General features: G+C 46.5%; 1 protein-coding gene across 2 annotated transcripts in view; it reads right to left on the bottom strand.

Annotated features, from left to right (window-relative positions):
* Positions 1-12,984, bottom strand: part of HEATR4 (HEAT repeat containing 4) — a 56,314-nt gene that overhangs the window by 40,001 nt on the left and 3,329 nt on the right. For both annotated transcript variants that reach the window (XM_034769596.1, XM_034769595.1), the window contains exons 3-6: positions 6,939-7,126; positions 5,319-5,462; positions 3,073-3,273; positions 2,553-2,696 (exon numbers count right to left, since the gene is read on the bottom strand). In XM_034769596.1, the coding sequence (XP_034625487.1) occupies positions 2,553-2,696; positions 3,073-3,273; positions 5,319-5,462; positions 6,939-7,126 (677 nt within the window). The remainder of the gene's footprint in view (positions 1-2,552; positions 2,697-3,072; positions 3,274-5,318; positions 5,463-6,938; positions 7,127-12,984) is intronic.

Here is a 12,984-nt window from a genome sequence, read left to right as displayed (position 1 = left end):
CCTGACGCCACCTCTCCTCCCGATCCATGTTGGCTTGGTGCATTCGGGTCAAGTTCTCCCGCCACTGGGTCTGCTGTGCTGCCTGGGCTCTGGAGCAGGCTATAAGCTCTGAGAACATGTCCTCCCGTGTCCTCTTCTTCTTACGCCTAATCCTCCCTAGCCTCTGGGAGTGTGATGACAGGCTAGGTTGTGAGACAGTCGCAGATGGGGCTGTGGGAATGGGAAAAAGGGAGTGAATTCCTCAGAAAGATAAATGTAGTTGTGAACAAAGAACATAGTCTTTCTCTGTGAACAGGACCATGCACAGCACCTATCACATGCGCACTCAGCACAAGGTCGAATTCTCGGCCTTCGCATTCAGTGTCTGGGGTTTTGCAGAGCACATTTGAGAACCGTGTCAGGACAACGGAATTTCTCTTGCACGCAGACATGGTAAGCCGTAGATTCGTGGCAGCTTAAAACTTTAATATTAGCAATGGCCTCATTTCACATTGAAATCAATGTCGGTCCCTGCTGCCAGCAATCCGGCAAGCAGGAAGTCTGCTCCTGTCCCACACCCTCGCGGCTGTCCCCGGGAACGATCCCTTTCGGCTGCCCCTCTCCCGCCTCCACCGCGTGGCTGCAAACCAGCGGTTACAGTTCTGTAAAGGAACGGTAAAGCAGTCCCAACACTAACATTCCCCTACCTCATTCAAAGCAGGTCATCATGAGCGACATCACCCTCATGAGGATCTCTGAGAGCGACAGACAGAGAATGCTCCGGGAAAGCCTCCAAAGACCAGGGCCGTATGCCGCCATGCTGTGCCAAGCAATGATTCCGGAGTACTTGCTAGTCTCGTGGCGCGGCAACGTGTCCTACTACGGAGGACCCAATAAGGCCGCTCTCCCCAAGAACCTAATGCAGCGGATTTCAAATTACCTGCAGGAGAGCTTCCTTGAGATGTCCCAGGAGGATTTCTGCTCCATCCCCGGACATATAGACCGCATGTTACTGTAGCTGCAGTAGCAGGGACTAAACAGTAGAGCGGCTTGGGCAGGACAATCATGCAAAACCGGACATTGCTAGATTTTTTTTCAATAGTTGCACTGCCCATGACTGAACCGTAAAGTTAATCAAACTAATCATGAGAAACCCATTTTTTAAATTGTTAATATTCATGTTCTGTTACAAATAAATGTTTAGATGTTTACAACACTTACTGGATGATCCTTCACCAGATTCTGTGTCCGGGGTAACGGCTGGGGAGGGTTGGTAGGGGATCTCTGTAAGGGTGATGAAGAGATCCTGGCTGTCGGGGAAATCAGCGTTGTGAGCGCTGTCGACTGCCTCGTCCTCCTCATCTCCTTCCTCATCTTCCCCGTCCGCTAACATGTCCGAGGATCCGGCCGTGGACACTATCCCATCCTCAGAGTCCACAGTCAGTGGTGGGGTAGTGGTGGCGGCCGCACCGAGGATGGAATGCAGTGCCTCGTAGAAACGGGATGTCTGGGGATGGGATCCGGAGTGTCCGTTTGCCTCTTTGGTCTTCTGGTAGCCTTGCCTCAGCTCCTTGATTTTCACGCGGCACTGCGTTACATCCCGGCTGTATCCTCTCTCTGCCATGTCTTTAGAGATCTTCTCATAGATCTTTGCATTCCGTCTTTTGGATCGCAGCTCGGAAAGCACGGACTCATCGCCCCACACAGCGATGAGATCCAAGACTTCCCGATCAGTCCATGCTGGGGCCCTCTTTCTATTCTGAGATTGCACTGCCATCAGTGCTGGAGAGCTCTGCATCGTTGCCAGTGCTGCTGAGCTCGCCACGATGTCCAGACAGGAAATGAGATTCAAACTGGCCAGACAGGAAAAGGAATTCAAATTCAAATTTTCCCGGGGCTTTTCCTGTGTGGCAGTTCAGAACATCCGAGCTCTTACTGCTGTCCAGAGCGTCAACAGAGTGGTGCACTGTGGGATAGCTCCTGGAGCTATTAGCGTCGATTTCCATCCACACCTAGCCTAATTCGACATGGCCATGTCGAATTTAGCGCTACTCCCCTCGTCGGGGAGGAGTACAGAAGTCGAATTAAAGAGACCTCTATGTCGAACTAAATACCTTCGCGGTGTGGACGGGTGCAGGGTTAATTCGATGTAACGGCGCTAACTTCGACATAAACGCCTAGTGTAGACCAGGCCTTATCTCCTCACTCCCACCCATGTGCATTAACCATGAGACCATGCGCCTCTCATAGTTCTATATATACAGGATATCACATCTGGAGTCGAGGGGACGTGTTCAGAATTTGCATATATTTGAAAATAAGATTAATCAAACCCTTTGAATTTAGGGTACTTAAAACATGTCATTTATGAAATGACTTTAAAAGACTAGGCCCAAATGGAGCATTCTTATTGGCTGCCAGTGATGTCATATAACACAGCTTCCAATAATATTCAGTAACTTCAGGGGTCAGGCCATTACCTTGTTTTCATTCATAAACTATATTTCATAACAACAATCTGATACATCACATTAACAGTGTAAGTCAACAATGTCAAATTAGGCTTCTCTCACCTGACTCCTGACTGTCACTGTCTAGTCTGGGTCGCTCCAACACTGCAGTGGCACAGGTTATTAGAGCTGTGACCCGAATGACATCATGTATATCTGTAAGGGCCCTCATTAAGCCTTCAATAGTTGCATTCTGCCACCGGGGAGCTGAGCAATAGAAAGGAAGGAGACAGAAGAAAATGTGTTCCGATAACAAAGAACTGGAATCTTTAACAGATCTACCAACTGTGAAAATGTCTCCCAAGGGAATTGGTGGAAGCTTCACCTCTCGATTCATTTTGAACTGGACAAAGCATTGGAGACTATCCAGGAGAGAACAATCCTACACTGATGGGACTGGATTACATGACCTCTTGGAATTAAAGATATTATTTATTGTTAAAGACCTATGAATAGGAAAGAGTTTAAAAAAGGTGATCAGAGACTGCCAGTTCCTCTTGCATGACCCACCAAGCAGACTAATGGCTACCTTCAGCCACTATAGACTAGAAAGACTGTAATTTCAATAAGCACATCTACTCACTCAGCTTCCAGGCGTTCTTCCACTGCTCCAGCATAGTTCTGAGGATATGTACATGCTGAGGCAGGACTTCTTTAGGTTCCTTGTGCTCATTTCTCCCTCTCCTGGCCTTTGCAGGAGATGACTCCTGGCCCCTTTGTGCAAAGTCATCAGCAAGGGTAGGCAGAGCAATCCAACGGAAGGCTCCCCTCACAGGCCTCCGAGCTGCTCAGACAACATTATTAGAAACAGATTAGCACCAGCCCACTTCATCCCTTGCCCAAAACAATCAGCTAAGAAAGACCACAAACCTCAGTGCTTTTGAAATAAATTGTACGATCCACTTCTTGTACCTAGCCTTCTCGCACTAGCCTCACTGACATTAAATATTTTAAAAAGAAAAAAATCCTTACAGAATAGGGGGGAAGGGGAGAAAGAGAGAGATCTTGTGTTTACTTCAGTAAATCGGTAGGGTCAAGAGACAAAAATCTAAGTGGATGGAAGATATAAAGGCAGGACACTGAATACTTTAACGCAGGGAATTTAAGGGTGGATGAAGATTTGGAAGCTGCCCCCTTTGAGTAGAATTAAGAGTTATATCTCAAACAGTGTGTTTTCCAAAAACGTAGATAAGGCATTTATCTAAAAAAAAAAAAAAGGGTGAATTTAGGGTTTGTTCAATAGCTTGGAAGACTGAAGTCTCCATACACTCATAGAACAGGTACAGCACAGGTTGAAGCAGTGCAAGGGATACTCATGTGATTAGAGAGGTGTTTCCTCTGTCCCCATGAAAGCTTGTCCATATTTGGCCAAATTACAAGCCCCTGAAAATTGCCAGTTGTATATGTTTAGTAGAACTTGTTCAAGACTTGTCCTTCATTTTATGAACATTCCAATTGCACTACATGTGCTTTCAGGCTCCAGTGAGCCTCAGGGGCTTGCATCATTCTGGAGGGGTCTCAAAACACTATCTTCCTCCAAATAAGACAGAAAAAAAAACCCCTGACCCTCCTTCTTCTCCTCTTACCACTTGTCCCCCTTGAAATATTCTTTGGCATAGCAGAGGATACACTGAACTGTCCAGAAAACCATAAGTTCTAGATCCACCTCTTCTACTGACTGACGTTAATAATTTTTCAAACTTGAGTTTTTATTGAGTATGGCCTCATACCTCTACTGTAAGAGAGAAGTCTGTATCAGTCCCTTTTCATTTTACAGAGGGAATGTGAAAGATTGCAAAAGGTCACAGAGCAGAGAAGGAACGGAACCCAGGTCCCTAATATACAGATCCAAGTCACATCCACTTAGTCGCACTGCCTCTCTGAAAGAATCTGCCAAATCTATGTACTTGGATATGCTGGCTGTAACAGGGAGCTACTCCTGCATATATAACCCATTCTTTCCTATGCTTAAATATCTTCCTCAAGTAGCTATTTCATGGAGGATAACAGTCTACTACTGCTTCCAGCTAAGGAGTTATTCCTTTAGCTTCAATTGTAGAGATCTGTGCTGTGAATCTAAAGGTCCTAGGGTCCAAAGTCTGCTGATGACTCTTGTGGGGGGTCTTTACAGTTGCACATAATAGAATTTATTGTGGGTTCCTCCTCCATGCTTTTTATTATTACATTAAAAGAACATTATTAAGGTTGCAAACTTAAGCACTCAAAAGTTAGAAAGTGTCTATGTAACCTTAATACTGCCCCTTTGTGGGTATGCATACAATTTTCAATTACACGATAATATATTATTACAGGACTTGATACAGGGACAGGGGTCTTGCTGTAAAAGAGTGGATGAGTAAAAAACTCTTGCTGAAAGGAACCTTCCTCTTCAACAGACTCTGGCTACAGAAAGCCAGATTCTCTGCTCAAAAGACTGTCACCTCAGGAATCTATATTTGATCTGTGGAGGTTCCTCAAAAAATCAAATGGAGTTGAGAAGTCTAACCTACAGCAGGAGTACTCATCCTTTTTCATACCTTGATCCCACATTCAGCTCCTCTCAACTAATACTGCTCAAATGTACCCTAGAATCCTTGGCACTAGCTCGTCTGGCACTTCAAAGACTATACCACAAAATCACCACATTGCTTTACATGGTACTGCTTAGGAGGACTCAGTTGCAAGTAACCATGCAAGTCTACTTCAATGGAAAGCCAGAGACGAGAAACGGGAGTGATTTCCCCTAAACTATCTCCTTTGAGAGTCATGGTCTACTGTTAAGAAGCAGTTCTCTATTCAGTGTCCCCCAGGCTGGCACAGGTCTCTTACCTGCCCCTTTCTGTGGCTTGAAACTCCAGTGCTCTGGAGGTCTCGGGAAGTGCTGCTGGAGGTGTTTGTGGTACTCATCGTGATTCTCCAGGATGAAGTGATCCTTTCCCCTCTCAGCTACCTGATGGACAATCTTGACTGTCCCTAAATGTACACAGGTACAAATAACTAAATTGGAGAGCTTCACTGTCTATATACACTGTCAGGCTTTGTAGATCAGAAACACATATAAAGAGAGGGATAAATCCATTATTTCTCCCAGTACCTCTGGGAATGCTCTGGAATAGCTATTGTTGGTGCTGGGAGGGCCCTCACAATGTAGCCTAGGGAGAATTGTAGGAATCAGTTACAATGTAGCTGTGGCTTTGGAGCTGTTGGGTCCATTTCAGCAATTAATTTCACAACTATGACCAGCATATCAACTTTGCAACAAAGCCAGCCCAGAGGTCAATTGACCGGGGGTCACTCCTGAAGCTAGATCTCTCTCCAGCAACACACAACTAGTAGGCAAGCTACCCACTATTTTGTCTCCTTTAAATATGGATGAAGGTCCTTTCACACTGAATTCTCTCATCCTGTGGATGATGAGGCAGATCACAACTTCACAGGGTCTACACAGATAAGTGCACAGGGCTCATATGTTAGCAATACCAGCATGAACATGGCAAAATTATTTAATGGAAGACTCACCATCAACACCAAAAAACAAGTTAAAAATAGTTTCAGGGACTGCCCCAGTGCCCCGCCCTCGCCAATTTCTTTGGCTTTACAATCACATTTTTCTTGTTTCTTTAAAATGCTTTTCTCCCCACTGTTGTGGTATGAAAGACCCACACAAGCTGCAGGGGAAACTGACTAAACATCCATAGGAAACAGTGGATCGGACTATTCACAAAATGCTGCCAAATACACATCATGAACAAACTGAAGAGAGAAAACATTTTCTTTAATCTCTTTTTGTTATAGTGATCTTCGATTTTGGACAGAAGTCTGGTTAAATTGATGGTGCCCTTTTAACAACTTCTTATCTCAAGCTCTAGACACTTGTTCGATTATTTAAAATACACACAAGGAACAACAAACATCCAAACAAACAACTTGTCCATTCAAATCTGTCTCAATTGCCAAATGATAGAATATCAAGGAATATAAGATTATCCCGATTCTTAATACTTTCTGTCCTCCACCTTCTCCCATCCCCAAAAGCCCAGGAAAATAGACAGACCTTTCAGTGTATCTAAAAAAGTCATCTGTAGGACCAATGAAGCGAGTGAATTCCAGAGTCAAGGATCCCTCATGGTGCAGAGAGCTCTCTGCGTGCAGCAGCAAACAAGCAGGCAGCCGCATTCTACACTAACAAGTTTTACAGATGGGCTCAAGCTGTGGCCCACATAGAGTGCACTTCATTATGAGGCACTAGTCCGTTGGGATTAAAAGTGTTAATATAGTTAAATCGAGAAACTCCTACAGCTTTTACAACAGTTGCCCATATTTTTTAGTTCATAACACTTGATTCAAAGTCACTAATCCTGTGGTTCCAGGTTGCTTCCTGTGTACTCGGGCCAGATCATCTATCCACCACATAAAATCATGCATAGGAATTGGTAGGGCTCACATTACCAAAGTAGAGCTCCTGCTCAAAGGCGTTCTTAGTGGAGTAGGAGTATTTCCCAACACGGGAGTTCAGCCGTTCCCGGTTCTTCAAAGATGATGCTGGTCTAAGACACTTCTTTCCTATTATATGAGCTGTACTGTTAGTACCAACTGGGTCATCTGTCCAAAGCACCCTCGGGCAGTAAGCAGGTACCCTGACAGAAAAGAAACATGCTATTAGCCTAGCATTGGCTTATAGCAGAAGCAATTAGGGGGCAAAGGGGACAGTATGGGCTTTTGCTGTATTTATCAAAAATTGCATTTAATATCCATTGTGTGCTGTTTTAAAAATATTCAAATAGCTCTGAACTTGGCATTCCAGGAATGCTTACATTACCTTGGTCATTATCTATCTCATTTTGATATGCTGCTTCATTACACAAACACTTTTTTTTTTGCTACAGCTCACTTCCCTCTGCTTCATTCAGCACAGTTTGGCTGGTGTGCAACGATCTGAAGAATGAGGGGGGATTTGATAGCAGCCTTCAACTACCTGAAGGGGGGTTCCAAAGAGGATGGAGCTCGGCTGTTCTCAGTGGTGGCAGATGACAGAACAAGGAGCAATGGTCCTTAACCAGCTGAGCGGCGAACAGCAGAGGCTAACAGCGGGAGTTTGCCTGGGAGTTCGCCTAGGGAGAGCGCACTGAGGCTTTCATCTGCAGGTTTCTCCGAGTAGTTCCTGCAACAGTTGAGGAAGCTCCTAAGAGGACGGTGATATGGAAGGTGAGCGATCAGCTGTTGTAACCTGCACAGGTTGTGCCATGTTTGTCTTTCTTCCGCAGGACAGAAGCGACTTTGTCTGTACAAAGTGCAAGCTGGTCTCCATATTGGAGGAGAAGGTTCGAGGGCTGGAGAAACAAGTATCGACTCTGCGTTGCATAAGGGAAAATGAAGATTTCCTGGACAGACGTCAGGAGATGCTTCTACGGCCACAATGTTCTGAAGATTCAGAGCAGGCGCAGCAGGGACAGAAGGATTGTGAGGAGGTTTGGCAGCATGTGACCTCCAGAAGGAGAAAGAGGAGCGTCCATGCACCAGCAATGGAAATACAGGTGAGCAATCGTTTCCATGTTCTCTCTACAGGTGCTAATGCGGAGAGTGGACTAGATGGCCCATCTGAGGGAAGGGAGCAGAAGGAGACTCCACCGATTGGAAGGCAAAAGATGCACTGTCCTAGGGATGGGGGTTCCACGACCACGACTCCCAAGAGGAGGAGGAGGGTGGTGGTGGTCGGGGACTCCCTCCTCAGGGGGACTGAGTCATCTATCTGCCGCCCTGACCGGGAAAACCGAGAGGTCTGCTGCTTGCCAGGAGCTAGGATACACGATGTGACGGAGAGACTGCCGAGACTCATCAAGCCCTCGGATCGCTACCCCTTCCTGCTTCTCCACGTGGGCACCAATGATACTGCCAAGAATGACCTTGAGCGGATCACTGCAGACTACGTGGCTCTGGGAAGAAGGATAAAGGAGTTTGAGGCGCAAGTGGTGTTCTCGTCCATCCTCCCTGTGCAAGGAAAAGGCCGGGGTAGAGACCGTCGAATCGTGGAAGTCAACGAATGGCTACGCAGGTGGTGTCGGAGAGAAGGCTTTGGATTCTTCGACCATGGGATGGTGTTCCAAGAAGAAGGAGTGCTAGGCAGAGACGGGCTCCACCTAACGAAGAAAGGGAAGAGCATCTTCGCCAGCAGGCTGGCTAACCTAGTGAGGAGGGCTTTAAACTAGGTTCACCGGGGGAAGGAGACCAAAGCCCTGAGGTAAGTGGGGAAATGGGATCCTGGGAGGAAGCACAAGCAGGAGAGCGCAAGAGGGGAGGACTCCTGTCTCATGCTGAGAAAGAGGGACGATCATTGAGTTATCTTAAGTGCCTATACACAAATGCAAGAAGCCTGGGAAACAAGCAGGGAGAACTGGAAGTCCTGGCACAGTCAGGGAACTATGATGTGATTGGAATAACAGAAACTTGGTGGGATAACTCACATGACTGGAGTACTGTCATGGATGGATATAAACTGTTCAGGAAGGACAGTCAGGGCAGAAAAGGTGGGGGAGTTGCGTTGTATGTAAGAGAGGAGTATGACTGCTCAGAGCTCCGGTATGATACTGCAGAAAAACCTGAGAGTCTCTGGATAAAGTTGAGAAGTGTGAGCAACAAGGGTGATGTCGTGGTTGGAGTCTGCTATAGACCACCAGACCAGGGGGATGAGGTGGACGAGGCTTTCTTCTGGCAACTAGCAGAAGTTGCTAGATCACAGGCCCTGGTTCTCATGGGAGACTTTAATCACCCTGATATCTGCTGGGAGAGCAATACAGCGGTGCACAGGCAATCCAGGAAATTTTTGGAAAGCGTAGGGGACAATTTCCTGGTGCAAGTGCTGGAGGAACCAACTAGGGGCAAAGCTTTTCTTGACCTGCTGCTCACAAACAGGGAAGAACTAGTAGGGGAAGCAAAAGTGGATGGGAACCTGGGAGGCAGTGACCATGAGATGGTCGAGTTCAGGATCCTGACACAAGGAAGAAAGGAGAGCAGCAGAATATGGACCCTGGACTTCAGAAAAGCAGACTTTGACTCCCTCAGGGAACAGATGGGCAGGATCCCCTGGGAGAATAACATGAAGGGCAAAGGGGTCCAGGAGAGCTGGCTGTATTTTAAAGAATCCTTATTGAGGTTGCAGGAACAAACCATCCCGATGTGTAGAAAGAATAGTAAATATGGCAGGCGACCAGCTTGGCTAAACAGTGAAATCCTTGCTGATCTTAAATGCAAAAAAGAGGCTTATAAGAAGTGGAAGATTGGACAAATGACCAGGGAGGAGTATAAAAATATTGCTCAGGCGTGCAGGAGTGAAATCAGGAAGGCCAAATCACACTTGGAGTTGCAGTTAGCAAGAGATGTTAAGAGTAACAAGAAAGGTTTCTTCAGGTATGTTAGCAACAAGAAGAAAATCAAGGAAAGTGTGGGCCCCTTACTGAATGAGGGAGGCAACCTAGTGACCGACGATGTGGAAAAAGCTAATGTACTCAATGATTTTTTTGCCTCTGTCTTCACGCACAAGGTCAGCTCCCAGATTGCTGCACTGGGCAGTACAGCATGGGGAGAAGGTGACCAGCCCTCTGTGGAGAAAGAAGTGGTTCGGGACTATTTAGAAAAACTGGACGTGCACAAGTCCATGGGGCCGGATGCGCTGCATCCGAGGGTGCTAAAGGAGTTGGCGGGTGAGATTGCAGAGCCATTAGCCATTATTTTTGAAAACTCATGGCGATCGGGGGAGGTCCCAGATGACTGGAAAAAGGCTAATGTAGTGCCCATCTTTAAAAAAGGGAAGAAGGAGGATCCGGGGAACTACAGGCCAGTCAGCCTCACCTCAGTCCCTGGAAAAATTATGGAGCAGGTCCTCAAGGAATCAATTATGAAACATTTAGAGGAGAGGAAAGTGATCAGGAACAGTCAGCATGGATTCACGAAGGGGAAGTCGTGCCTGACTAACCTAATTGCCTTCTATGATGAGATAACTGGCTCTGTGGATGAGGGGAAAGCAGTGGATGTGTTATTTCTTGACTTTAGCAAAGCTTTTGATACGGTCTCCCACAGTATTCTTGCCACCAAGTTAAAGAAGTATGGGCTGGATGAATGGACTGTAAGGTGGATAGAAAGCTGGCTAGATCGTCGGGCTCAACGGGTAGTGATCAATGGCTCCATGTCTAGTTGGCAGCCGGTTTCAAGTGGAGTGCCCCAAGGGTCGGTCCTGGGGCCGGTTTTGTTTAATATCTTTATTAATGATCTGGAGGATGGTGTGGACTGCACTCTCAGCAAGTTTGCAGATGACACTAAACTAGGAGGCGTGGTAGATACACTAGAGGGTAGGGATCGGATACAGAGGGACCTAGACAAATTAGAGGATTGGGCAGAAAAAAACCTGATGAGGTTCAACAAGGACAAGTGCAGAGTCCTGCACTTAGGACGGAAGAATCCCATGCACTGCTACAGACTAGGGACCGAATGGCTAGGTAGCAGTTCTGCTGAAAAGGACCTAAGGGTCACAGTGGACGAGAAGCTGGATATGAGTCAACAGTGTGCTCTTGTTGCCAAGAAGGCTAACGGCATTTTGGGCTGTATAAGTAGGGGCATTGCCAGCAGATCGAGGAACGTGATCGTTCCCCTTTATTCGACATTGGTGAGGCCTCATCTGGAATACTGTGTCCAGTTTTGGGCCCCACACTACAAGAAGGATGTGGAAAAATTGGAAAGAGTCCAGCGGAGGGCAACAAAAATGATTAGGGGTCTGGAGCACATGACTTATGAGGAGAGGCTGAGAGAACTGGGATTGTTTAGTCTCCAGAAGAGAAGAATGAGGGGGGATTTGATAGCAGCCTTCAACTACCTGAAGGGGGGTTCCAAAGAGGATGGAGCTCGGCTGTTCTCAGTGGTGGCAGATGACAGAACAAGGAGCAATGGTCTCAAGTTGCAGTGGGGGAGGTCCAGGTTGGATATCAGGAAAAACTATTTCACTAGGAGGGTGGTGAAACACTGGAATGCGTTACCTAGGGAGGTGGTGGAGTCTCCTTCCTTGGAGGTTTTTAAGGCCCGGCTTGACAAAGCCCTGGCTGGGATGATTTAGCTGGGAATTGGTCCTGCTTTGAGCAGGGGGTTGGACTAGATGACCTCTTGAGGTCCCTTCCAACTCTGATATTCTATGATTCTATGATTCTATGATATTTTTTGCTCACTGTTTAATGCGCATTCCACAACCTCATTCCCTGCACTCACTTCCTTGCCTTCTCACAAAGAAAAAAAAAGTCCCTGATGTCTTGGGAGGAGAGATGGGGATACATTTATCTTCTGTGTGCACTTCACAATTTTGGGAGATGCTCAGATAGGTGATAAGTATCCTATCAAATACACAAATGTAAGGCCATGCTAGCCACTCTGGGGGGAACGAAGAGGTCTCTTTAAGACGGATTTTAAATTAAATCCTTACTAGGACTATGCATGTCGGGTCGGAAAATGACCACCATAAACTGCTGGTCAGGATGGCTTGTGAGTGTACACTGTCACTACACCAGATGAAAGGCCATCCTGTCTCAAAGACTAAGAGTATCGCTTTAAACATTTCTGTTCCCTGGAGCAACTTCAAGATCATCTGTATCACTCCATTGGCCATCTGCCATCACAGCACTTTACCATCATCTGGGTGGGTAGAATCAGTGAACCCATTTCCCTCTGCAGAGTACCTCTGCATGGAACTGCCAGCCAGGCTGAAAGCACCTCTTGGAGGAGGCTAGCTCAGCATCTGTAAGAGACCTGGTCCTCAGTAAGCCACCCAAACCTGCTAGAACTATATGTCTCAGAGCAATAACCAGGTGATATGATTCACCTGGGACCCCATTCCTTGACTGAGGATCTATCCAGTAGCACTTATAATGGCATCAGAAGAAGCCATGTTTTAACCCTCCATCTCCCAACACAAGGATAAATACTATGCTGGCAGCCACTATTAAATGAGAAGTCTTGCATCTCAGTTATTGCAACATGCTCTTCTCTGGCCTGGACAAATGAAAACTTCCCCTGCTCATATCCATTCAGAATGTTGCTGCAAAGATCATTTTCCTAGCCTGTCACTTTGACCACGTCATCCCTCTCTTTGCATCCCTACACTGGCTCCCCCTTCTCTATTGAATCAAACATAAGCTACTTGTCTTCACTTTCAAAGCCCTTCATAGTCAATCCCACCCTTTCTATCATCTCTTATTCGCTATTAAGCTGTTGAGGCTTGCTTCCGATTGGCCTGTGAAGCCAGCCTCCACTGCCCACTGATTAAATTTTCAAACACCTTCATGCTTTTTCCCATGCTGCCCCTCACATCTGGGAGAAGCTCCCATAAACATTTGCAAAACTCTCTCATTGCCATCTGTCAAGACCCTCCTCAAAACTTTCCTTTGCCACGATACATACAAAAAAAAAAACTTACCCACAGTTAGGCTATTGGTGTGCTGAGACCACTGCCTATCATGCT

The sequence above is a fragment of the Trachemys scripta genome, chromosome 4 (genome assembly GCF_013100865.1).
Source record: "Trachemys scripta elegans isolate TJP31775 chromosome 4, CAS_Tse_1.0, whole genome shotgun sequence".
Lineage (NCBI taxonomy): Eukaryota > Metazoa > Chordata > Testudines > Emydidae > Trachemys > Trachemys scripta.
The sequence above is the reverse complement of the archived record's forward strand: the minus strand, read 5'-3'. Positions and strand labels throughout refer to the sequence as shown.